This window comes from Lissotriton vulgaris, chromosome 2_1 (genome assembly GCF_964263255.1).
Source record: "Lissotriton vulgaris chromosome 2_1, aLisVul1.2, whole genome shotgun sequence".
In the NCBI taxonomy this organism is placed as follows: domain Eukaryota; kingdom Metazoa; phylum Chordata; class Amphibia; order Caudata; family Salamandridae; genus Lissotriton; species Lissotriton vulgaris.
In genome coordinates, this window is record NC_141687.1 from 1,443,592,677 (window position 1) to 1,443,620,586 (window position 27,910).

Genomic DNA, 27,910 nt, shown 5'->3' on the forward strand with positions numbered 1-27,910 from the left:
GGACGACCAGAGAGTTACAGGCAAAAGACGTGCAGTGGAATGAGCAAACTTCATATTCAGAAAAGAAATGTAATTAATAAATAACTCAAACACTTTATTGTTGAAATGTATCACATAAGTAGAGGGTGATGCTTTGAGGTATGCAAGCCTCGTTAGCAGGGTTTCCACTTAAGCTGGAATACAAAACTATGTTATTTCTGAGAAAACTTCAAACAAATGGCAGTTTTGGTGCACTTTACATAAGTCGAAATTGCATGCTCCTTTTTTAAATTTTTTATTAAAAAGGATGCATGTTTGACTTTTAATTTTGGTTAAGTAGCAAAATCAAAATGTGGAAATCGCAATGAAATACAGACCAGAAGCCAGTTTCTGATGCATATTTCAGAGAGTGTGTGAGCGTCTTGTTATAAAAGAACACCAACTATTCAGCTTATATTAAATCATCAAAAACATTTATTTCAAGCATTTTTTCCCATCATATTGTGGTATCCTCAATATGCCCTTGCTTAGCAACTACTAGGGTACACCAATTAAGGAAAGAAAAACATGGCAGTGTCTTGCTTATCCAGTATGTAGCACCATTACAAGCTAAAGCCAAAATTTCAAATTGGGTGTTGAACTTTGATGTACTTTATATATCGAAATTCCAAGTGAATCAGTAATTACCGCACCACCTGTAATTCTCCGCTGGTTTATTTCCGCAGCTTAAACCTGGTAAAAACGTGCAGTAACTATTCATGCTTGCATAATTTGACCTTTGTAATGAATCCCCTGTGGTCAAAGATTAATTTCAGAATATTAGGCATTCAAGTACCCAATAAATACCTCATAGCACGTTGTCAGAATTTACTGGATGCTGTAAATGCCTCTAACCTATCCCAAATCCTAGGAATCGGAGGCTATGTTCCATCTGTGTAACCTCACATCCAGCGCAGACGAGGAGACGTTTCCGTCACCTCCAGGCACACATGTGTCATCAGGTCTTTCTGGATTCCGTCTGACGCCTGTGGAATAGTCAAAGGTAAGATATCTGCAGTTCGATTGAGTCTCTACCAGAACAGGCGTTAGCAAAGGTAAGTAACTTGTTTGTTGTTCTGCTTGTTTTCTTGTCCTGTGTTTCTTCTCTATTTGGCTTATGAATTCTATGTAGCATTTTACCTTACTTTTTAAAATTATTATTATTTACCATATTTACTAATGCCCATTGCACCATAGTTCTCCTTCAATATTTGCATATATGAATATATTATATATTGGGAAGATGTATCACCACTTCCCAGTACTTGAAAACTAAACCTATATATTTTTTTTCTTCGTCTTCATTAACGTTTTAATCTCGTTATTTAACATTTTTTGACATCTTTGTATTTTTCCATACTTTCAAGTACTTTTTAGTAGTGGAGATAAACATTATACTTCTAAACTCTCATGCTGGTGGTGGTGTTCGTGAACACCTGAACCAGAATCCGAATGATGGATGGTAGGAAGGCTTTTAAAGCTAGGTGGAGAGTCCACAGTTCCCAACAGGTTTATGTGGAGGCGGTTCTCGGCCAGAGACCATCGACACCTCCTTAGGCCCCCTCAGCACCACACTTTGGCTGGAGAGGCACAGATTAAGTATGGAGGGGGCCCCTCCACGTACCCTGCGGGGGGCCCCCTCAAGTTTGGTTACGCCACTGCCTTTGACCTTTGCTCTGCAAATGCAGCCCGAGGAATCACAATAGCAGTAATGGTGCAGAGTCTGTGACTGCTGCGTTCCATGGGGGCCGCAAGGAAAGTACTTACGGGCAGCAAGTAGCATGCAGGCCATACTTCGAGTACCGCCGCTGTAGTGGAAAGGACTACCTGCTGTGTAGCTTAAGAGACAGCATTTCAGTTACATTTTTGGCAGCGGACCCCGGTTGAAGGTGGAGCTGTGCCTGTGCTGACTTTTCACTTTTGTTGTCCCTCCCCAATGCTGGGGGAGTCTTTCTCGTCCTCTTGAGCAGTGTGCGTCGCAATCCCACAATCGGAGCTTGCCAAGTGGGGGCTCCAACAGGGCAGAAAAGCTCTCTCCTGGGTTCTGAGGAGGAAGAGTCAGCACAAATCTGGAAAGGCAGGCTGGGCAGGAGAGCCAAGGAGCTACGGAGGTCTTGGGGGAGAGTGTGGTGGATATTCTCCACGGCAATATTCCTCAGCTTTCTAGGAGAGCAAGGCAGGGGAAAGGGCTAAGGAGAGGTGAGGCATTTGAGATGATTACAAAGCATAAATGCCAATGCCAAGAGGAACAACAGCAACATCAGCACCAGTCCTATGGATTAGAGTGGGTACAGACCAGGCGGAAAATCAAGGGGTGTGCTTTGTGCTCATATTGTCAATATTTCAGGGTTAGGCCCAGACATAGACCCCTTTTTGGCAGTTCCTAAAATCACTGCTAAACCTTGTTGTAGTATCTCTGGTGGGGGGGTGGGGGTGGGGTGAAATCAAAGCTTGGAAAATCCTATAAACAGCCAAATAAGACACTCAGCGCTTATGGAAGGAAAATTCCTGCCCCCCAGATGAGAGGGACTCCCTTTCTTAACTCTTACTTTAAACTGATGACAATAACAGCACCAAATAAAAGCATACATGGGGCAGTTACAAATTATACAGATGCATCTGCCACGGTAGTAGGGTTGGGTAAAAATGGAGACACTCAGATTTCTGTGCAGATCCCTACTAGTAATAGGTTTAAGGTATCAGACTCTTCAGAGAACTGCCCCTGGGGCTCCAGGTGGATAATGCTGCCCCTCAGGAGTCTTCCGGTAGGATTAGCAGAGAGGATGGCGCTCAGGTAATAGGAACACAGGAGGAGTCGTCGTTAGGCACCATACCACTGAGTCTAAAGACTGAGATTAAGACTAGATTCAAGGTTTTTGAGGCCAATCAATCTGGGGTCCAAGCCTCCTATCTAGCCTTGAACATAAAACTGGATGAAGGGGTCGCACAAAATTAAGTACAGGAGGAAGAAGTGGTACTGGTTATGCAAGATTACAGAAAAATGTTAGCAAAAATTCACTGCGAACTAAACAAAAACAAGGCCTAGGGGAGGAACTAGAAAGGATCGATAACCATTCTCGGAGGAAGAACTTCAGGATCCTGAATGTCCCAGAGATGGAGAAAGGGGCGGATATGAATTCCTTGGTGGTTGCATTACTGCGAGACGCAGTTCTCAATGACAGACCAGACATTAACCTAGAACTTGAGATCTGAAGAGAGCATAGGGGACCATTTAAAAGGAACCCAAATCGCCAGAAACCTAGGAAGATCCTGGTGAACTTCACTACTTATACAGTGAAAGAGACCATCCTGGGCATTGCTTCGAAAGGCGTAACATGCACTGCTAAAGAGTACCCTTTATCCATTAAGTCAGATGTTTGTAAGGTCACTGACCAGTGGCAGTGGGAGCTTGGTAGCAGGCTGGAAGAGCTCCATAAATTCAGGGCTAAAGCGCAGTGAAAGTTTCCGGCAATGCTGCACAGCATGTGGAATAACCAGATGTATAACTAAAGCACTCTTGAATATGTCGATGGTCTGATTGATAGAATCAGGAAACATAAGAACTTCTGAGACCCCAGTGCGGGTGGGCGGTGAGGTGGGACAGGGAGTGGAAGGGGGGTGTGCCTGTTGTGTTTGCGCGTTTGGTTTTCTTGTGTGTGGTATTCCCTTGCCAGGGAAGCTCCCTTGGCTACCGAAATGCCAAATAGTAGAGGGAGGGTTCCTCAAAGGTGAGTTTTGGTAAGGGTACTGGGTGAGTAGTAGTGGGGAAAATAACAACAAAAATAAGCACCTATGATCACTAGACAGCTGTTTTAATCACCCGTATACATATATATATATATAAGCCACACTTTAGAAAGAAGGGACAGAATTTCCTAAAAGATAATGGGGTAAGTAAGGAGATATGTTTTTTAATCTGGAAAGTTAATGGCCTTAGATCAAAGGGGAGACAGAGATTGGTATTCTGGAATCTCAAAGAGAGTAGGGCCAAGGTAATGATCTTGCAGGTGACCCCTTTAACAGCAATAGAGAGGAGAGCACTTTACTCTAAGTGTAGGTGGATCAAGAGTTATGCAGTCAGGGATCAGGTAGAGTTTTGTAGGGGAGTAGCCATCCTTTTGAGGAAAGGTAGAGGGGTGGAAATGTTATTGTCTAAAATGAATATTATGTGTAGATGGCTTTTGGAGAGTATGACATGCTCCAGCTAAGAATTTCTTTGTGCTGCTTTTTATGGCCCAAATGCTGATGACCCCTCCCATCTCTCAACCCTGGAGTGGAGTGTGACGTAAGCTGCATCACCGATAGTCTACTTTAAAACTCGGCTTGATCCTGCCCTAGATAGATCCACTAGGAGAGACTTCATCTCTACACCTAAAACTAGGAAGGCACTAAGGAGTATACTCCAAGATCTGGGATTGGTGTATGTGTCGCGCGACCAAATGGCTCAGACAAGGGGATATACATTCCATAGCAAAATACATGGCCATTTTTCTAGGCTTGACTATATCTTTGTTGATACAGCAATAACAGGCAAGGTCACAATAATTAACCATCTGCCAGGGGCATAAGTCTGATCATTAAGCTGTAAATATGGTTTTCCAATATCCTGCCTGTAGGCAGAAACCCGGGTGGACGGTTATTCATGCCCTTTTCCTTTACGCTGAAGTCATCTTGAACCTGGAAAAATTTAGCAATGATTTATTTGCTAACACTAAGGGTCAGTCTCCGTCACTGTACTGTGGAATACATTTAAAGCTTATATACAAGGGTTTTTGCAAAATCTGGGGTATGCCAAGAATAGGGCAGAGAAAGCGGAGTGTACTGTCCTAAAACAGGAAATCAAAGTGTTAGAGGCCACTCTCAACCCACAAAGTTCCTTCTTCAGTCGGCATCAAGAGCAAAAGAGGATAGAGGACGCCCAGCTAAATTTCAAGCTGAAGCTGTAAAAGAAGCGTAGGGATAGGTAGCAAGCCAAGAGTAAGGATCTCTTTGAATACAGCGAAAGAGCAAGAGCACTACTAGCTTGAAAATCAAGATAAGAGAGGCCAGGGAATAATATTAAGGAGTTAATTATAAACTCGCAGGGTGACAGCTCTAAAAATCATACACCAAGGAGATTACTCCAGACCTGGATGGTGTTGGGGTGGCTGCAGGAAACGGATCTCCAGGGGACTAACGAGACCGGAAGGGAGTCTTTTGAAGGACAAATTAAGGAGGCTGAATTTTGGGAGCGTTTGATTAGGACTAAGAGGGGGGAAGCTGCGGGGACTGAGGTTATTCACCTAAAGCTATATAGGATACCAAAGGAGGTGGTGTTTCCGTTCTGGGGGAAACTGTTTAATTCTATCTATCCTGAGAATGTCCAGATCCCGCAATTACGGAGGGAAGCTACACTATTGCTGATTTTGAAGCCAGCTAAAGATCCTAAGAAGGCAGACTCTGATCGGCAGATTTCTATTTTAAATGCAGATTGCAAGGTTTTTGCCAGTATTTTGGGGGGTAGGGTGGCTAAATTGGCTTCACAACTAATTCAAACAGATCAGAAAGGGTTTGTCCCTAAGCACCAGATCCATGATCTTACCCAGCAATTAACGAGATGCCTTTATTTGGCTATGGCTCACTCGATTCCATTGACTGTTGCCACAACAGATACTGCCAAGGCATTTGACTGGATCTGTTGGGCTTCTTTGTGGGAGTATTAGGGTTTAGCCACTGTTTTATTCTGACTCTTCAGAAAATGTATGCAAGCTCATCAGTGTGAATTTTATTAAATGGAGAGTTTCAGGAATACCGAGTACATATTTCAGGGTGGGTGGCAAAGGAGATTGATCTGCTCCTTATTAGGTGGTGAAACTTGCCACTGTTGATTTATTGGTGGGCGAGTTGGATTAAAATCTTGATTTTACCTAAATTGACCTATCTTTTTTAATTGTATCCCACTCATGTTTCCTAAAAAAGAGATAGAAAAATACAGAGGAAAATAACTGGTTTTATCTGGGCTACTGAGGAGCTATGCTCTCTTGAAAAAATTGAGGAGGAGTTTAAAGAAAGGGGGTCTGGCATTACCGGACTTAAATCTTTATTGTATGGTCTTCCAACTTAAGAATTGTAGGATGCTTTTTGGGACACCAGATCGTTCAACTTGGGGTCGGATTCTATCAGAACTGCCAACAGGGCGGGATCCATGGGCTTTCTATACAAATTTGGGGCACCAAAGTTATTTTTTTAAATTCATCTGAAAGTTTTAAAGGCAGCAATTAACCTTTAGTACAGGGTCATGAGGATCCTGGTCATTAGGTACTATTCTGATTCCTCCCGAGTTTGGGATTCTCTGGGCACCCCACAGTGACTGCTGGATGGGCTGAGTCTTCCTTTAAGAGAGGCCAGGCTAACAAGCTGGGGGGATCTTTTTACAGTGCAAGGGCTTTTACCATGGGACGTACTTAAGGCAAAGACTGGGGGGCCCGATTCACAGAACTAAACTTAAGACAACATCCTAAACTTACTACCATGTACTCATTTTGGTATTCACAGAAGGCACTTACTCATTTTGGTATTCACAGAAGGCACTTACTCATTTTGGTATTCACAGAAGGCACTTACTCATCTAAAACGTGAGCTTCTAGTCAGCGGAACAACCTGGGTCTCAGGAGGTGCCTACCGCCACTACCACTGTATACTTAGAGTAGGGCCCCATGTACAATCCATAATTATCCTCCTTGCCCAATCCTATCAAGCCCTTTCACCTTTCCAACCTCAGTCCTGCCTTCAGATGCCTGACCTTAACATGGCGGACCTACCTGCAATTGACCACCACCAAACTGGCCCCCACCCACCCCCTACTCCCTACACAGGACTGCAGCAAAAAGAGAAGCCCCTCCAACCCCCCCCCCCTTCTCCTTCCACAGGACTGCACCAAAGAGAGAAGCCCTTCAATCACACCTGACTACATGGTCTGGCTCTGCGAGCTCACACCTGCGAGGCTAGGGATGCTCTCCCACCATCCTCCCCCACTCGGATCACCGATCATGACAATGAATATGTGATTCATCTATTTTACCTACATTTTTTTATTAGTAACTAATGTAAGTTTTTTAATTGATGTCAATTTTGTAATGTTTTTGGAACCTCATGTACAGCGCTCTGATACCTTTGGGTATAGCCAGAGCTACATAAATCTCATAATCCTAACACTCACCTACCTATCAACCAACAGCTCCTCAAGACCTGTCATCATTTTTGTTGTGGCTAATTTGTCGTTAATTGAAAAGTGAGAGGGATATACTTTGGGCTGATTTTTCCCTTTGTCTTTCTGTTGTATCTCCCACCTACCCTGTTACTCCACCCCATACCCCTCTACGTTTCCACTTACCTCGTCCTCAAAGATCTCTATATGCTCTCCCTGCAAAAGATGTAACCTATAACTGATGTAATCTTGGAACAACAAGAATATCATGTAAAAAGTTTTGATACCTTCGGGTGTAAGCTATTCTAATCCTGAATGCTGAGACCTGAGTACCATGACTGATGCCCGGTGGAGCTGCTAGACAGCTAATGAGGAGATTGGCCCTGGTTTCCCCCTCGACTGTCACCTACCCACCGGACATTGGCCACAGTTCTTCCTCGTCTTCCTGCTATGGCCCCTTCCTCCCCTCCTCTCCTACGAATCCTCTCAACCATGTTGTTTGTTTATTGTACCTTACTACGCTACGACTCTATGGTAACTGATGTAACTTGTAACGCAAGGATCCTCTGGTAAAGCGCTCTGATACCTCCGGGTCTAGCCAGCGCTATATATAATATTTCTAGATTTACCTTGTAATGCAAGGATTCTCTGGTTAAGCACTTTGATACCTCTGGGTCTAGCCAGCGCTATATAAACTTATCAAATCAAATAAACTCAAAACTGGTTCTCCTGATTGCTGAAACCTGAGCAACATGTCTGATGTCCGGTGGAGTTGCTAGACAGCTATTGAGGAGATAGGCCCTGATTTTCCCCTGACCGTCACCTACCCAGCCGGATATTGGGCACAGTTCCTCCTCATCTGCCCGCTAATGACTCCTTCCTTCCCTTCCTCCTACGAATTCTTGCAACATTATTTTTGTATACTGTACCTTTCAATGCTCTTGTAACTGATGTAACTTTTATTGTAACAATCCTAAATGTAAAGCCCTCTGATACCCTCTTGGGTCAAGTTAGCGCTATATAAAACTTTATAAAACAAAAACAAAAAAAGTCCCTTCTGTGAATACAAAAATGAGTAACTTCCCCATTTTGAGTAATGTACTCATTTTGGTATTCACAGAAGGCACTTCTCATTGATGAGAAATGTGGAGAAGTGTGGCTCAGGGGTTAGAGGCGGCAGACCCGGAAGCTGAGATCGGCCCTGGACCAGGGTTCAATTCCCCGCCTCGGCGGGTCTTGGGCTCAAAAATTCCACGGACTCGATAATTCTCACTCCGGTGCCTTCTCGACTCACGGGTTCACACTCTGCGACTCTGGGCAATAGCTTGCTTAATCTCCACAACGGCCCCTCACGGCGGGATGCCTGGCTTTCACCTTGTGGATACCCTGCCGGGGTTATCTCACAGGGGAATACCAGGACGGGTTCCCTAAGCAAGCGCCGGGAAACCCACTGCAGGTAGCTGTGCGCTATATAAGCTCAAATACATTTACATTTACATTTACATTCTGTGGGTACCAAATGAGTAAATGCCTTCTGTGAATACCAAAATGAGTAAGTGCCTTCTGTGAATACCCAAATGGTAGTAAGTTTAGGATTTTGTTTTAGGTTAGTTCTGTGAATCGGGCCCTGGGGTTTCCCTGTCCAGATTTAAATATGTACAGCTTTCTTGTTGTTGTCTGAATGCTAATTTGGACATTGGTGGTGCCTGGTAGGTTGAAATACTCATGCAAGATACACAGCCCATAAGTAAGGAGGTCTCTTTATGCTATCGGAAGCTCCTGGAAGTTGAGGATGAAACTTTGGAGGTATCGTATGGGATCTGGAATGGAGTGATCCTAGAACCCGAGCTAAAACATTTGTGGTTAAGTCTCTCTGAAACAGTTATATTCTATGGTCAAGCCAGCCAATCTAAAAAAGAATCACTTTTTCACTATTAATAGAATATAATGGACACTGTTAGATTTGGGGGTCTCTAGCTGGCACAGGTAGGTAATTGTGACAAATAGGGACCCTCGCCTCTAGTCAGGATTAGCGGATTACACTCCTAAAATAACCCCTGCTCACCCCCTTGGTAGCTTGGCACGAGCAGACAGGCTTTATCTCAGAGGGGTTGTGTGTTAAGCATTTGTGACCACATACAGTAACCCAGTGACAACACTACAAATGGACACCACACAGGTTTTATATAAAAAATAAGTAGACTTTAAATAGAGTTACCACATGGCCAAAAATGACAAGAATACACAATACTATTACTTTAAGATGGTAGATTTAGCTTAGCTCAGTTCAGTTCTTAAGATGCAATACTTTGCGTCAATGTACCTTAGGTTGCGGTGCGCTTTCACAACAAGCAATGTTGCAGCGATGGGAATGCGGTAAAGTTCAGATACAAAGAAATAAAGACGTGAAGATCTTCCAGAGGCGGCACTCTTCTCGGGGATGCGAGAAGTTCTCGTTTCGATGCGTGGACTGCAGCGGCAACACCCTGATGATGCGTCGGCAGCAACTCCAGTGGCGACACCCTTCTCCGACCTCGTTGCGAGACTTCTCTCAATGCGGTGCAGTACAGCAACTACAGCGGCGACACCCTCCTTCGGAGTTGCTACGGCAGCAGCAGCGACGGCGACATGCTTCCTCTTCATTGCTTAGAAAAAACTAGATATTAACTACACAATTACTTTAAATCCTCTTATTTTGAGGAAAAAACCAAGTGAAACTCCTGGGTTTATCTGGGTATAGTGCTATTACCCTTTTTCCTTTATTATTTGGTGGAGACAGGCATGAGTGGGAGACCCGGGTACATGTGAGACCAGCAGTCGCAGGGCAGAGGGCAGGTGACAGTGTCATGAGGGAGCAGCCAGGCGTGACCCGCAGACTGAGTCGAAAGAACAAGGCTTTGTAGATGAGTGTGACTAGTGTGCACGCGGATGTGCTGGGGAGGCAGCAGACACGGGGGAGGGGGAGGAGGAATGACATGGGCATGAATGAGTGGTTTGATGAATGACCATGGTTGTCAGCTGCCTGGAGGAGGGGGCCGGTGATTAAGAGGTGTATGTAGTCAGTCAAAGAGATGTGTATATACAATTTGGTGTATGTATGTTTCAAAAATGTTTTGTGTTGTAAATATTTGTTTTTATGTGTGAACAAAAAATACGAGGAAGTGTCCTTTTCATACATGAAATAGAAAAAATTGAAAATAATAAAGGAAAAAGGGTAATAGCACTATACCCAGATAAACCCAGGAGTTTCACTTGGTTTTTTCCTCAAAATAAGAGGATTTAAAGTAATTGTGTAGTTGGTATCTAGTTTTTTCTAAGTATATCTTACGGTCCAGCCGACCACACGTCCCAGGACCTGACTCCCCCATTTGTTCCTCTTCATTGCAGCACACTTCTGTCCGATGCGGTGCAGTGCAACAGTTCCAGCGGTGAACCCTTCTTCGGAGTTGCGACGGCAGGCCCAGCGACGGCGACATGCTTCTTCTCGTTGAGTCGCGCTTCCAGATCCTTGCGACACGCAGTTCCTCAGAAGGCCCAAAACAGCAGCAGGCACTTCCACAAGAACCAAGGGGAGTTGGGGGTTGAAGTCTGTTGTCCCTGAGACTTCAGCAGGAGGCAGGCTCTTTTCCAAGCCCTTAGAGATCCTTTGAAAGTTGAAAGCAAAGTACACAAAGTTCCTTTCTCTTTCCTTTGGCAGTAAGGCAACCACTGCAGGCCAATCCCCCAAGCAGCACTTCAGTGTGGGAATAGTCTCTCCACAGTTTCTTCAGGTTCCTCTCCTCAGTAAAGGTTTCTTCTTGTAGTCCAAAAGTGATCTAATTTCTTGAGATCAGGGTCCCAATATTTATACCCCAAAATCCTTTGTTCTCTGCGGGGAGAGGGGCCTTTGCCCAGTCCAAACCAGTTCTGAAGCACTCTGCTTACCAGACTTCTCCTTTCCTTTCACAGTGAAGGCCAGGCACATCAGACACCCCACAGGAGGTGGAGCCAGCATTGTGGAAGGCAAATACAGTCATGGAGCATTTTGTGTACAGGACTCCTTCTCTTCTTTCAGTGTGCATGGCAGAGACATTAGCCACTTCACAGGGAGTGGAGCCAGCATTGTGGGGGGCAGGCACAGTCTTATTGAGGTCCCAGGTGCAACTCCTCACTCCCATCTAGATGCAGATCACTCTATTCACCACTGGGTGGACTCACTCTGTCTCCTGGAAAACCCCAGCCTTGTCATTCAAACTCCAGACAAGGAATGCACAACCTAGCAGAGGCAGGGTTGAATGGTTAGACAAGCAAATACCTACTTTCAAAAAGTGGTATTTGCAAACACAGAATATTAAAATAAATTTCACTAAAAGATGTATTTTATTATTCTGAGTCCAGGCATACTAAACTCGAATTTCTATCATGTTCTCTGAGACAGATAGGATTATAAAATGTAATAACTCTAACAGCCCATTCTGGCCTATGGAGTACAGGTAGTCTTGCAATAGTGAAAAATGAAAATGGCGTTAATTCACTATTAGGACATGCCACACATACCAGGGCTTGTCCTACCTTATACTTACAATGCACCCTGCCCTTGGGCCTACCATAGGCATGACTGATATGAAAGAAAAGGGAAGGTTTAGGGACTGGCAAGTGGGTGCACATGCCCAGTCAGCATGACAGTACCAGACTGCACACAGGCTCTGCAATGGCAGACCTTAGACACATTTTTACAGGTTGCTTCTGTGAGTGGCACAACCAGTGCTGCAAGCCCACTAGCAGCATTTGGTTTACAAGCCCTGGGCACACTCAGCGCACTGTACTAGGGTCTAACAAGTAAACCAAATCAGTCAATCATGGAGTCAATAATCCATACATCAATTTACCATAGGGAGAGCATATGCACTTTAGCACTGATTAGCAGTGGTAAAGTGCCCAGAGTCATAAAACCAACAAAAACAGGTCAGACAAAATACAGGAGGAAGGCAAAAGGTTCAGGGATGACCCGGCATAAAGGGCCAAGTCCAACAGACACTTAAGAGGTTGGTCTGATTGTTTGGCAATTTCGCGTGATTCGCAGACCGCGAAATTGCCAAAAATCTGCAAATTCCGCGAGCGGAACGAATTTTCAGCCCATGCTTAGTGACTGGGCCACTGCTTGTGCATCAGCTGTGAGGACGGTCCATTGTTATCACCTGAGATTGCAGCAGCAGTGGGGATAAGAGGACACAAACATTTTTTTTAAAAAGAAGTTTTGGGTCTCTCTAAGTAACATTGGCTATGTAGGCAAGAGAAGGGAACAGATTGATTAGGACTATCAAAACGGGTGGCACCTCATAGATACCTTCTGTTAGACCTGGCACCATTGGCGTGGGTCTCCCATCCATTTTTGCTGTTGCCTCATGTATTTTTGCTGGTGTTAGATGCTTTGGGCACTGTGCCACTGCTATCCAGTGCCACAGTGCAAGTGCTCCCATTTTGTAAATTTATGTATTAATTAGTGGTTCCATTTTTGGCTATTTGGTTTACTTTTCAGACCCCAGTCTAGTGCACTGAGTGTGCCCCGGGCGTGTAAATCCAAATGCTGCTAGTGCGCTTGCAGCACTGGTTGTGCCACCCACAGAACCAGCCTTGTAAAATGTGTCTAAGGTCTGCCATTGCAGAGCCTGCGTGCAGTCTAGTACTGTCATGCTGACTGGGCAAGTGCACCCACTTGTCAGTCCCTAAACCTTCCCTTTTCTTCATATCAGTCACCCCTATGGTAAGCCCAAGGGCAGGGTGCATTGTAAGTATTGGGTAGGACAAGCCCTGATGTGTGTGGCATGTCGTAATAGTGAATTACAACCATTTTCGTTTTTTACTATTGCAAGGCTACCTGTTCTCCATTGGCCAGAATGGGCTGTTGGATTATTACATGTTTATAATCCTAACTGTCTCAGTTACATTCCAGCCAATGGGAAGAGGAGAAAAAGAAAAACACACACCCCAGTCCAAAAATGACGGGCGTTTCTCTGAGGCATTTCTGTTTGACCTTGGAGAAACATGGTCGTGTTCATGGCGTGGTCGTGTTCAAGTACGTGTATTATAAAGCTGATTAGCTGGTACTGCCCCTACATGTTAATAGGAGCAGTCCCCACAGAGGGCTTGCTTATCTTAGGGCCTGTGCTGTATAGCTAGTTGTATGAGGGCAGGGTTAGCGCTACGATAAAGCTGGTACAAGGGCATGGTATTGTCAGTCCGCAGCCCGTGTGTGTTGCTGCTGCTGCCTCTGCTCCTCCTGCACCTTTAAGAGGCTGCTCCCTGCACCTCCTCTGCTCTTTGTGCTGCGGCTGGGGGAGGACAGCCCCGCCGGCCCCGGAAGGCAGCAGACAGCGCAAGCAGTTTACGGGAGCCCCGTGGCAGCGCGGAGGCCGGGCGCCGGGACAAGAGCTCAGACACTGGCCGCCGAGAGAGGGACCTCCCGCCGCATCCTCCTGCCTCCCTCGCCGCCTCTCGCAGAGTTTTAAAAATGGCTGCTTAAGAGCTGGCGGAGCTTCCAGCACAGGTTTTAACAGCCTCCCCTTGCTCTGGAGAGCGGACCCCGGTCCCCTGCCTGCCGCCGCCGCCACGTCCTCTGCTCCTCCCGGGACCCAGGCGCCAGGAGCGGAGGCTGCATGGAAAGGAGAATTCTATGTGTAACGGGACTTCCAGGCCGTTATCAATAAAGGGACAGCATCACCTCCCCGGGCCGTTATCCATGTTCACCCAGCATATTCTCTACGAGACGTAACCTGCACCAAAGTCCCGCACCACCTGGGAGTAGATTGGACTAAATCCGGGGACACCCAGCTTCACCCAGTGCCTGCATACTGGGATAATGGGTCTGTTTTTCGCTCTGGACATCCAGCGTCTGCCAAGGTACGAATCTATGGGCTTTAAGCATCACTTCCAGAGCCATAATCAGGACTGTCTCTGTGTGTGTTTGCTGGGCTCTGTGTGTGTGTGTGTGTGCAGGGCTTTGTGTGTGCGGGGGCTGTGTGTGTGGGGGGGCTCTGTGTGTGCATGTGGCTCTGTGTGAGTGGCTCTGTGTGTGGGTGGCTCTCTGTGTGTGGGGGCTCTGTATGTGTGTGGGGGGTCTGTGTGTGTGGGGGGATCTGTGTGTGTAGGGGCTCTGTGTGTGTGTGTGTGGCTGTGTCTGTGTGTGGCTCTGTGTGTGTGGCTATGTGTGTGGGTGGCTCTGTCTGTGGGTGGTGCTGTGTGTGGGTGGCTCTGTGTGTGTGTGGCTCTGTGTGCGGGTGACTCTGTGTGTGGGTGGCTGTGTGTGTGGGTGGCTGTGTGTGTGGGTGGCTGTGTGGGTTGCTCTGTGTGTGTGTGTGGGTGCAAATGCAATAGGTCTCGCATTTGCAAGAGATTAAGCTAGTGGCATTGTAAATGACAATGCCATTTATTTATATGTTTTAAAAACAAAAATATAAACAAAAATAATGTCATGAGCAATGCCAATATCTCTAACTTTAACAAAGACGAGACCATTGCATTGTAAATGCTTGTCTACTGGGTTAATACTGCCACTCAGTAGGATATGGGTTTTTGAGCGAAAAACTGAAACCAATCTTGTCCTTACATATAATTTTTAGGAGTGAATGATATCTTGGTTGCCAGTCTGGCGTTTGGACTCTATTCTATATTTAATTTGAGAGCTAGAATTTAAATTGTATTGTACTTTTTAGTGCCTGAAGTTCACTAGAAACGGGGATGCAAATAAAGAGACAACATTTAAAGGTAATGTCACCTAAGTGAGAGCACAGGAAAGGGAATAACTGGGTGAATATAAACTAGGCCCGTATGTCAATCGGAGATGTTTGGCCATGTTAAACGCTATGGGCCACAATAGAACAAGTGGGCAGCAACACTTCCACACTGCTTCCTCCAGTATATTGTCCATGGCTTGCGCTAATTCAACCTTTTATTTAGGTCTTGCGTTTGTGACAGCTATAGTTGTCTCGTCGGGCTATTGGTTTCCCCCCCCCCAAAAAAAAATCATATATATTATAGATAGAGAGGCTTTTGTTCAACAGGATTAAATTATTGGTCTTGCCATTCACGTCAATTACGCTCACCACAGTATTCAACATGGGGCAAAGGGTCCGCCCGTTACCCATTAGTTTATTCCACTATCAGTCACTGAGAAAGATTGTGCCCAACAACCACGTCTGCCTGAAGCTATCTTATTTCTCTTCGGTGGCAAATCGTTTTCTAAATGTGTTTCAATGATTTTTGTTTTTCTTTAAATAAATGCTAAATATTTTGCCTGTACCTCAGCTGCCTGCTTTATTTTCTCCGCTCTTTCTAAAGTTGCTGTTATAAAGTGTGTTAGTGACAATGCAACATTGTAGCTGCCTGCCTTTCGAGTTCTTTGTTACGTTTTTATTTCTTCTTCCACATCACCAACACTAATGATAAACTGTATAGCACAACTGAAAGGCCCGTTATTTAAAAACATTACAAATAAAAAGGCCACATCATTGAAGTTTTTTTTTTATATTCCCAGATTTTACAGAAGGCAGCATGTTCTTTTTGTTGCGTATTCTTCATTAGACCAGCTTGCCCTGGCCAGACCTCATACTGAGGGTGTTTTTGTTCCAGGCTATTCAAAATGTATATGTGTTTTTGACATTCACAGGGTGATGTCCTTTCAGCTACAGTCTAGAAACAAACATTGGGAAAGCCAGTGAGTAAATGTGTAAATGTAAATGTAAATGTAAATGTATAGGCATTTATATAGCGCACTACTTACCCGTAGGGTCCCAAGGCGCTTCGACCGCTGCAAAACCCTTCCTGGCTTCCCTGAGAGATGGTCCCTTAGTGGGTATCTCCAGGGTGAGACCAGGCATCCCCGGCGGTCTGGTGGGGCCGTTAGTGAGGATGAGGCAAGCTAATGCCCAGAGTTGCCGAGTGTGATCGCTGATCAGAGTGGGCACCGAGGCGAGAGAATTATCGAGTCCGCTGACTCTGGTCCAGAAACCTGCCGCGCCGGGAATCGAACCCTGGTCCCTGGCCGTCCTCTGCTCTCAGGTCTGCCGCCTCTAACCAGTGAGCCACACTACCTTTTTGTGCGAGCCTTTTGGCTCTGTCAATGCATGTCTTGCTTTGTCATGTTTTTTTTTTTAATTGTGTAGTTGGGGAAGCTGCTAAGTCCTCATTCATAAAAAAACACTGGCTAAAAGCAAAAATATGTTGGGTCTCAAAAATCACACATTGCCATAGTATCAATGAAGGGGAGTCCTTTGTATGTGGGTGTGCTCATTGTGAAAGGACAGAATGCCTTCAATCAAATTGAATATCACTGCCCCATGCTGTAGTGGGCAGACGAAAACGTGAATTACACAATAACACATCCACTAGTGAAGAGGCCTAGCTGGAATCCCCTATAAGTAAGTATATTAGATCATATATTATTTTGATAAAATCAAAAATGTCTTGGCTAACCCAGAACTAAAAAAGTGGATCTAAAGCAGAAAGTCCACACACTAGTTTACTACAGAAATTACTCAGAAACAAAGCATGGACAGGGAGGGGGCCTCCGTTCTTTTTTATGATTAACTTATTTTTAAACTGTGGAGAATGTCGTTTTGCGAGGTAACAGGAAAGTTCAATAGAACTCTATTTCATAGAGGGGTTAAAAGCAGACAGCACCTGATCGTTAAGTTGACTGCAAAGGAGTTGCCTGGGGCATACTTCAGGGCTTGAAAATAAGCTCGATGCGAGCAAAAAAAAAGGCTCAAATAAAGCATATTAAAGTAAACAAGCACTCACTACGACAGTTGACCACACCGAGGAGCTTGAATGCATTTGGAACTTCGACACCGATGTTAGATCTGTAATGTAATACACAAAAATATGAAATTATAATTGTGAATACAAGAAAAAATAAGAAACAAAAGCATTGTACTCAGTTGTTAACCCTGATGACCTTGTCCTGAAATGGAACCTTTCACCGGGTGCCATTTGAGCATATCTCAGCAATACCCCAAGGGTTCACACCGTCTGAAATTACTTCTGAGGTGATACTACCCGCAGAACCTTCAGTTATTTTTGTTCTTTCAAAATGCCAGAAGTGATTTACTGGTGGGAATAGCTAATACCTTAGAAGTCAAGAACCAAACTTATCAAAGTGAGCTTTGTTAGTGCAGGTTTTGTCAGTCAACAAATTACAGATATAGATCGACAGTGCCACCAGTGCATCTGCGTCACATTTCTCAACAACCAGAGCAACTGGAATTGGTAGGTGTGGTGACACAAAGGAGATGAAACAGTTGAAGGTAAGAGATGTTGAATCTGTACACCTCATTCAACAGCGGTGGTGCAGCAACTGTCAAATCTTGTAATTTTCTCACACCAGTCTTTCAAAGCGTAAAGACATTGACCTCATAACTCTGAGATTCCACACCACACTTCTCCTCCTATACAACAGTGTACATAAAAGAACATTATTAACAAATGAATGAAGAAACAAATGAAAAAACTGTTTGATTAAGAAGATGAAATAACACAGATCTAAATAACATAAGCAAGTAAGTTCAGCATGTAGAACATATCACACCACAAAATCCTTGATATAAGCAGGTTTCCTGATCTCCCTAATGCTTCTCCTGCGAACAGGAAGAGTAATACTGAATGACTTCCACAAGCCTGAATTACAGAATCCACTTACACCAGGTTTTGATATAAAAGTTGAGTTGTCAGAAGAATTTGACATATTCCTTATAACAGAAACTCTACTCTTGTTCCATATGCAACCATAATGTGTCTTAACAGCATTTTAAAAGCATTTGATCACTTGTAACTCCCTAGTGAATTTTGACCAAACTGCACAACCCTTGGGAGCTTTTATTTTGACAAACTCTGACCTCAACATTTCTCACACACTTGCGGGAATCAAAGTCTTCTTTTCTCTTGCGTTGAATAACAATTTCTTTCTCTCTCCACAAACCAGGAATATTGTCAGCACAGCCATTGCCCCAACTCATCCATCCAGGACACACAACAGTAGACGGAGATCTACCTTTGAATAATTCAAAGGAGTCTTACCAGTAGAGCCATGTGGTGAGATGCAATAACCCATGAGTCTATTAGACAATTCTTTCTCCTAATCCAGGCCATTCACTCTCGCCAGTGGTATGCCTTCCTTTAAAGTTTTGATGACTCTCTCAATGGCACCATTTGTCTCTGGATGATAAAGTGCTGATTTTTTGTGAACAACACCACACTTTTGCAAAAACAACTCCATCTCACGAGAACATAATTGCACTCCATTGTCTGTAAGTAAATACCTGAGAAAACTCTCTCTCTTAAACACAACCTCAAGAAACCTGATAACTCTGGAAGAAGAAATGTCCTGCACACATGAAACTTACACCTACCTGGGTCCATGAGAACAATGACATAAGGTGTGGCATGTTTACCTCTAATAGGCCCAAGAATATCCATTGCTACCTCAGAGTTCTGCAAACCATGGGTAGCTGATTGGTTTTAAGTCTCTTATCACAGACTGCACACTCAATGCAATCTCTAATTAAACACTCAACAACATGACCCAGTGAAGGTCACCAAAAATCTCTCAGAATCCTCCCTTTAGCCTTAACAATACCCACGTGACCTTCATGAGCTAAAAGTAGTATTTTGCCTCTCAACTTTTCAGGATGAATTAGTCTTGTGCCTCTCAACAACCCTTTGTCAACAGCAAGTTCATCCATTATCTTCTCCCAACATCCTGCACACTCCTTGAGATGAGATTTACACCTCGTACCCGAACTGGCAATATCTCTGATTTTGCACAAAATCACATCCTTCTGAAGTTCATCCAACCACTCCTCTTCACCAATGGATCCTTCAGTCACTTCACACACACTCACAGCCTCCTCTAGATCCAGTTCATCACTACCATCAAACTGGGCAACATCCATGTCAATAAGTCTAGATAAACAGTCAGCAGAAAAGTTGTTTGCACCTGGAACATTCTGAACAGTGAAGGTGAAGTCTTGCAAGCCTACCACCCATCTCCATATGCCGGATGAAATGGGATCAAGTCCCTTCTTAGTAAATTCTTCCACTAAAGGTTTACGATCATTTTGCACACCAAATGTGATGCCCCAGAGAAATTGCTTAAACCTCATTATGGACCAGAACACAGCCAATGACTCTCGTTCTATTACAGAATAGTTATGTTCTGCATCCCTGAAAGTTCTTGATATGCACGCAATCAGATTTTCTTTTCCATTCCTGGTTTGAATAAGTAGAGCAACTAACCCTTTACAACTTGCATCACATACAATCTTGGTCTCAGATGAAGCCTCAAAAGATTGAAACGAAGGAGCATTACTTAACTCCTTCGTTACATCTGTGAATTCCTTGTTGCATTCTACACACCATACAAAATCATTATTCTTTTTCAACAGTTTCCTCATGTGATAGGTTCTACTTGAAAAATCTTTTATGAAGCGACTATAATACTCAACCATTCCTAAAAAGGAAGAAAGTTCTTCTTTTGTATTGGAGCTTTTATCGTATCCACAAGTTCATTTTTAGGTCTCATTCCTGTAGAAGTAACTTTATAACCCGAATAGCTTACTTCATTGATGCCAAACTTGCATTTTTCTGTTTTGAGTATTAGACCAGCATCCTGAAGCTTCAATAACGCCTCACGAACGCGCTGGTCATGCTCCTTACTATTGGAACCATAAATAATTATGCCTTCCTGATAACACTTTACACCAGGCTGATCTTTCAAAATAACAGACATAAATCTTTGGAAAACTGCAGCAGCAGAAATGAATCCAGATGGCATCCTTTTAAAACGAAAGATGCCAAAAGGAGTTAAGAAGGCTGTAAGATCCTGTGAGCTCTCATGTTATCGACCTGGTGGTAGGCCGATATCAGATCTAATATACTAAATACTTTTGAATCGGAAAAGGTCGTGATGATTTCCTCTATGTTGGGTAACGGAATTCTGTCAACCACAACCTCTTTATTCAATGCCCTCAAGTCCACACAAAGACGAATGTCTCCGTTGCCCTTACGTGCAACGACAATAGAAGCCAACCAGTCCGTAGCTTCAATCCCTTTGATGACTCCACACTCTACCAACCTCTTGCGTTCGTTGTCAACCACTGCTTGCAGATGTATGGTGAATCCTACTCACCTTCGCCACAACAGGAGTGGCACAGTCCTTTAGTCTGATCTTGGGTTTATAACCTACTAACTTACCAAGTTTGTTTTTGAATAAATCACTAAATTCCTTGACAAACCTTTTACAATTGCAATCAACCTGGTCAACTTGTATCTGTGGTTTTTTCCCTGGATGTAAATTAACACCCAACTCCTTCTGATGACACCAACCCAAAAGATCATCACCGTTGCAAGAAACATACATTTTTCCACACATACTTTTCCCACACATACTTATAGTTGTTTCAAAATGACCCATCACATCAATTTTGCTCCCACCTAACCTCCCAGTTGGATATCCATTTTGGTGACTTATCATTCGGGAACAAACTGAAAAGTGTTTTCCTAGAGATGATGGTGATGCGGGAACAATAATCACATTTCATTATGATGTCCTTCCCATCACTACTAACTATTTCTGATGGAAAAGTGCTTCTGGACTCACAAACTTGCAACATAATCTCCTGGCATGGTTACTTTTTCCTGCCCTTATTATATCTTTTGTTTTTGTTCGAACAACACTAACTAAAATGACCTTTGATGCCACAGGAGTTACAAACTTGTGACAAAGCAGGACAGCATTTATCATTGGCTCTATGTCCATCATATCCACACCTAAAACAAATTACATTGTGATTCTGTTCTTTAATCCTAGAACCTCTAACCTCAGAGAACTGTTTCACTTCTGGAACACTTAGAGATTTGACACTGTGTAATTTAACCACGTTAACTTCAGTAGTAATATCTGTATCTGAAGCACTAGAAGTATGTACCTCTTTCCCTGCCTTAAGTTCAACAACACACTTCATCATATGCTCCACTTGCTTTGCAACAATTAAAACCTCCACAAGAGGTGGCTCATCTTTCATCCAAAGTTCCTCATGTAACTTGTCACTGTTGCAGCGCAACACAAACTGATCCCTAATAATTTCTTACGTCGCTTTCCCAAATTTGCACTTAGATGACAATTTCCTGAAAGCAGTCACAAACTCTTCCACAGATTCATCCTTTCCTTGACATCTTAAACTAAAATTATATCTTTCCTAAATTATACTTACATGCGGTAAATAATGCAGATCTAAATTTGTAATCGCAATTTCATATTCATTTAAGTCACGTGCCTCTGCGTGTGGAAGATCAGGTACGTTTTCTAACACATCCAGCCCCTCCTCCCTTAACCCCTTCGCTGCGGCGGTAATTCCGCCGCAGCGCTGGGGGGGGGGGCCGAGCGGCGCTCGCATGCTCGTGACAGAGCCTCTCCGTCACGAGCCGCGGTTGCGCTGTGCTCATGACGGAGCGGTTCTGTCATGGCCCCGCCCGCTCAATAGAACGCGCCGCGCAGGCGCGAAATCAGCGCCGCGCAGGCGCGGCGGCAGGGCCATGACGGAACCGCTCCGTCATGAGCACAGCTCAGCCGATGCTCATGACGGAGCAGCTCCATCATGAGCATGGGAGGGGTTAAACAATGCAACAACAAAGCATGTTTGCGTTCAGCACTTTGATTTGTGCCACATACTCTAACATAGTTTACAAATACTTGTTAAAAATAATATTAGAGTAGATGTAATCTTGTGTGCCAACTAATTAAAAAAAATACATGTATATATTATGTTATTATTATTATTCCTTTTTTTTATCTGCCACTTAGATTTTCAGTTAGTTTTACCCCTTTTTGCATGCCATGAAGTTAACGAAAAGCTGGAGGGCAAATTCGATGTTCGTCTGCGCAACAAATTATTGAGATACAGTACTGCTAATATTTTGAGTTTAGATGCACTTCTCACAATGAGTTAGATGGCGAAGAGTAGATTCTCAGAACCAAGCTCAGAGCACTCTGAGTTTCACCTAAATCGAAGGTAAATCCCTTCCTGTAACTTGCGCGCTCTAGTTGTTGTATAAAAAAAAGATCTCCCTCCTTTAAGCTTACGCATGCACACATCGGGTGCAATCGCCACAGACTGAGGGAGAGGAGCTGTTCCTCCAAACGCCCCAAAGCAATGTAGAAATGAGCTAGAGGGCGAACAGTTGTTCCTCTGAGCTCAGTGGCAACACACAACACGCACCCTTGTGGGCTCCACCTTACATGCGCCTCCAGCAACGCTCGGCGGGAAGAGCGAACGTACCAGTCAACACTGTGGCGCCTGAAGAGAAGAGACGCGCTGACTCGAAACCGAGAGAGTGCCTCAAAGCCAGAGACAAACCAGGAAATCGTTCATCTAGGATCCCTGGACCAACAACAGTGAAGGAACACTTTGGTCACTCAAATGCCTCGAAGTCCGCCACAAAACGACCAACATAGCATCTAACCGCTGTCAGCTGCGACAACGAGCCGCCATTCGCCTTGTTGAGGTGTATATAAATGAAGAATACAGCATCAAAATGGATCCTACACTCGTCGCCAAAATTGTGATGTTGTGACACAAAGGAGACGAAACAGTTGAAGGTAAGAGATGTTTAGTCTCTGACGATAATGGAGTTGTGCACTACCTGGATATCCAAGCAGTAATAATGAAGCTCAATCAGTTCCTTAGTTGCAAAAGTCTTTAATGATATAAATCCAAAGTGTAAAAACAACAGCCAAGCAACAGCCAACGTGTTTCGTTCTTAGAACTTTGTCAGGGCTGAAGATAAAAACATAAACAAAATACATAAGGGTCCAAACTCATATAGTGCAGACCACAATGCATATAAAAAACATTACAGTTGTTTAAAAAGAAGGCCAACGCGATTGTATTGAGGCCTGAGAGATGTTTAGTCTGTTCACCTCATCCAACAGCGATGACGCAGCAACTGTTAACTCTTGGAATTCTCTCACACAAGAGTCTTCCAAAGCGTAATGACCTCACAACTCTGAGATTCCATGACACAATAGGCACCCCCCAAACCTACGGCCGGGATGCTCTTTATGGCATTTTGTCTGGGACAACTTCCGGTCAAGAGGGTAGGAGGGGGCGTAGCCAAGAAACGTGAAAAGTCACCTAGATGCATCACTAAGGTGCGCAGGTGACCCCTTCCAAGAAAGGGGATAAAAGCTAGGGACACGAGGGGGAAGCCTTCTTTGTCCTCTCTCCAAGGGTTCCCAGCTGATCGGAGCCGCAATCAAGTTAGGGGGAGTTACCAGCTGCTGTGCGTTACACCCAGGTGAGAGGGCCTCATAGCGTAGTTGTGAATTGAAGTAAGGGCTTTACGATGGTCTGCTTTTAAAAAATTACGCGGTCTGCTTTTAAATTTCATAGAGCGCTCATAACTCAGCATGGGGTGCTGGGGGGAACGGATGCGTGTAGTTGGTGACATGACGCTCTCGCGTATGAGTGAGAACCTCCGGGGGCAAGGCGGAAGGAGCGGAGGGCAAGTGTGTTGGAATTACAAGCGTGATACGATTACAAATGAGGGAGCTGATCGGAAGCGTGATGGAATTTCAAGCGTGATACGATTTTGCAAGCGTGATACGATTTGAAATGAGGGAGCGGACCGGGTCAACATTACGCCTGTAGGAACGCTAGTTGTCCATTTGGAGGCAAGCGTGCTCTAGAATACAAGAGCGGCATTGTTATAGGTTCAGAAGCAGGACGGGCAGGGAGCACTGGAGCAGTATTGCCAGCGTATGGGAACACGTGGTAACCGCTCAGGGGCAAGCACGTGTCATAAATGCTAGTGTGACAAATTTAGAATGAGGAGAAATGCTTGATTAAGGGCAAAGCGGGTCATGGAATGCACCGCTTGTGCCAAAGATAAAGGGCATGTGGTGATGGGGGGGCCTAACCGGTATCGCATGGGCCAGGGAAGCACAGTTTGCAGGCATGTAAACCAGGGAGCTCAGCTAGTGAGTAGGCTGAGCGCTCCTAGAGGAGGGGGGCATAATGCATGATAATGCACAGCTCTGAATGATAAGGAGAATGATGACCCCGCGGTACTCAGCTAGTGAGTAGGTGGAGTATCCAAAGGAGGAGGGTGGATTTAATGCATGGGCAAATCACAGGGGTTGGGAAGTTTGGAGGACGCATGGGGCACTCGGGTAGTGAGTATTCCTGGTGCCCTGGCCAAATGAGGTACAAGGTGAGCATGAGGGTGTGAAAGGTCGGGCGCAGGTCATTAAGCCCATCAAGAGGGCAAAGGTAAAGAGGCGTTGGCCAATGTTTAACGCTCTTTTGCTTTCTTTTGTGGGCAGGATGCCACCAAAGCATGCACGGGGTGATAAAGAGGCCCCAGCTACACTGGAGGAATTTCAGTCATTGTCGGCATTGTGGGAGGTCGCAAAGAAAGGCGGCATCGATTGGACTCTGCGGACGTTAGCTCAGGGGGCTAGAGCGAATCCACAGCAGGAGGCCCCATTGTCCAAACGCATAAGGTGGACACCCGAACGTTTCAAGGACGCATAACAAGACAAGCTCAAACGAGTCGCGGAATCTCAAGCAGATATCTCAGGTGAGGCGGTGGCAGCAGTCCAGCCCCTGTTGAGACAAGACAATAATCAGCTTTCTGGCACAACTGCGCAGAAGGGTCAGATGAATGTAGAGTCGCTCCCAGTGGAGAGGGTTCCACAGAGCGCGGCTCTTCCCATAAGAGCAACGCCAGTAGCAGCACAGACACCGTAAACTGCGGCGGCACATGGGGGGATAGCGATGGCAACACCACCTATCGCGCAGGCCCCCGCTCCAGTAGTAGTGCATCAAGGCAGCGGGGTGGTTTAAGTGTGAGTCCAGTCGGGTGGGGTGGCATAATCTCCTGCGGTGGTCGACGCAAAGTCACAAGGACCAACCAATAATACGGGATTACCAGAGTCGGGGAGACTCCAAACAGCACCGCCTGTACCCCCGGTGGTGGTGGTATCGGTGCAGAATCCTCTGTCACAGAGCCCGGTGCTTTATGATTCTGCGTCGCTCGCAATAGCCCCACCGGCAGGCATTACATGGCATGTGCCGGCAGAAACTAGAGAAAATATTTTCAGGGGAGAATTTGTAGATGTATTTGATCTTATCAATGCGGTTCCAGGGAAGAACAGGGCAAGCAAAGAGGACGAATTTAAGCAGAAAAAAGTTTGGGGGGAATGGTCAATCATGAATTGGGTTACTGGATTTGCAATTTAGGCAGCAGCCATGGTAGAGCAGTACCCAGCGCTGGCTTCCCAGTTGATGAAGCTACATAACAATGATTCACGTGGCAGCTTCAGAATTCCAGGGCATGGCCTGGCTGCAATACGACTCAAATTTAGGCAAATGAAGGCAGTAAAGCTAGAAGTTGCATGGGATCAGAGAGAGATTAACATATGACATGCTGAATTTTACTCTGAAGCGCCGGTTAGCAAGACCACTCATTCCTTTCGGGGGGACAAAGGGGCAGGTGACAAGAAACAGGCTTGCTGGCAGTTTAACAAGAATGAATGTGGTTGGGGATCTGCATGCAAGTTCAGTCATATATGTTTCTTCTGTGGAATACAAGGGCACCCAGAGAACAAATCTTACAAGCAAGTTGGGAAACCTAAGGAACAGCATACCCCTGCCCACGCACAGATCAGGGGCCGACCAGCCCAGTCATCATAAGAAACCACCCACTCCCATTCGTCTGCATGTCCTGGCCCACTTGCTCAGTAGATCAGGGCCGGACCCCGAACCAAAACCGGCCCTGGCAAAGTGCTCGGCCGACCCCCCCCCCCCTCCCCACTGGGGGGGGGTTGGAGGTGCCGCCGAGCGCTTTGCTAGGGCCGGTTTTCGGCCGATTTTGTTGCAGGGCCGATTTTGCAGCTATGCTGCAAAAACGGACCTGTAACAAAATCGGCCCCCAGGGGCTCAAAACTGGCCCCCACCTGTGCGGCGCACCGGGGGATTGCCCGGTTCCCGCTATGGCCAGTCCGGGCCTGCAGTAGATACAAGAGAAGGCAAGATGCTCATCTATTATATCAAGGTTTTGAGTTTGGTTTCCATATTCCATCTAGTGCGCTGCCTACCACAGTTCCCCAATGCAATCAGCGCTCAGTTTTGCAAAAGGGAGAGCAAATCATGAAAGAAGTAGCGCTAGGGAGGGCGGCTGAACCTTTTCAGAAATCACCAAGGCAAGACTCATTGTGTTCACCACTGGACCTGGTGCCAAAGAAGGAGGCTGGGAAATACCGCCGGATTCATAACCTATCAAGTCCAACAGGGTTATCAGTCAATGACAGGTTGGATCCAGAACTATGTGCAGTGCAGTACACCACATTTGACACTGCTATTCAGAAACTACAGAGACTAGTTGAGGGCGCTCTGATGGCAACCTTCTGATATAGAAGCTGCCTTTTGCCTCCTGCCGTTGCACCCAGAAGACACTTGGTTGTCAAGTTTTACGTTTGAGGGGAGTTTTTTCATGGACCTATGTATGCCAATGGAGTGTTCCATCACATGTGTGGTGTTTGAAACATTGAGTCATTTCTTGGAATGGGCGGTTCAGGACCTTGTGGCATCATGAGATGTGGTGCATGATCTAGATGACTTCCTTTTTCTGGGTCCACCTGGTCGCTAGCTTGCAGGAAGGCCCTGCTGGGCTTCCAGCAGTTATCAGAGGCATTGGGGGTACCCTTGGCAGAAGATAAAACCAAAGGTCCAATGACTTGCTTAACCTTCTTAGGCATCGAAATAGACACTTTAGCCGGCGTATGCAGACTCCCTCAGGAGAAAGTAAGAGCCTTTGAAGCTTCCATAGATGAATGTCTAGCAGCACGCAAGGTCTCCTTCCACAAGTTGCAGGTCCTGATGGGGCAGCTGAATTTTGCGCTCCGGGTGATACCCATGGGCAGGGTTCTTTCTAGGAACATCGCCGGGGCAATATACAGCTTGAGGGCAAAACACCACCACATGAGGCTATCTGCAGAGGTGAAAGACGACTTGACTTGGGCATATGGAAGGAATTTTTGGTGGGGTTCAATGGTTCAGTGATATGGCAGCAACCAACGCAAGCGAACGCAGAGTTAGAACTTTACACAGACGCAGCTGGCAGTGTAGGGTTCGGGCAGTGTTAGGTTCAAGGTGGTGCATGAAGCACTGGCCAGCAGAGTGGGTCAAGACGTGGTTGACACGCAACATCAAATTCTTAGAGCTATTCCTCATCATTGTGGCACTACATCTTTGGGGGACTTTCCTTGAGCATAAGGACATCGTGTTTTGGTCTGATAGTATGTCTGCAGTGATGGCAGGGAACAATCAGAGGGCAAAATGTCCATGGGTGCTCCGCTTACTTAAAGAACTTGTTCAGGGTTGCCTCAAGTGCAATGTGTATTTTATTGCCAAACATGTGCTAGGGGTGGACAATACAGTAGCTGATGCCCTGTCTCATTTTAAGTTAACAGAATTCAGAGCTCGATGGCCACAAGCGGACAATAAAATGAAGAATTTCTCGGAAAAGCTATAGAAGCTTGGTGTCTCATTGCCCCCGACCTGATAGCGGCTTCCATTGTGCCCAAGGCTAAGAGTATGTATGAGAGAGCATGGCAGGTATACTTGGCAGTCTTAAAGGGAGCAGGGAGTACAGAGAAATTTACACCACAAG

At 45.3% G+C, this 27,910-nt stretch overlaps 1 protein-coding gene across 2 annotated transcripts in view; it reads right to left on the reverse strand.

The window, feature by feature from the left end:
- The window catches only part of LOC147732728 (NXPE family member 4-like), a 473,957-nt gene that overhangs the window by 11,629 nt on the left and 434,418 nt on the right, over nucleotides 1-27,910 (reverse strand). For both annotated transcript variants that reach the window (XM_086957280.1, XM_086957279.1), the window contains exon 4: nucleotides 16,982-17,043. In XM_086957280.1, coding sequence (XP_086813406.1) covers nucleotides 16,982-17,043 — 62 coding nt within the window. The remainder of the gene's footprint in view (nucleotides 1-16,981; nucleotides 17,044-27,910) is intronic.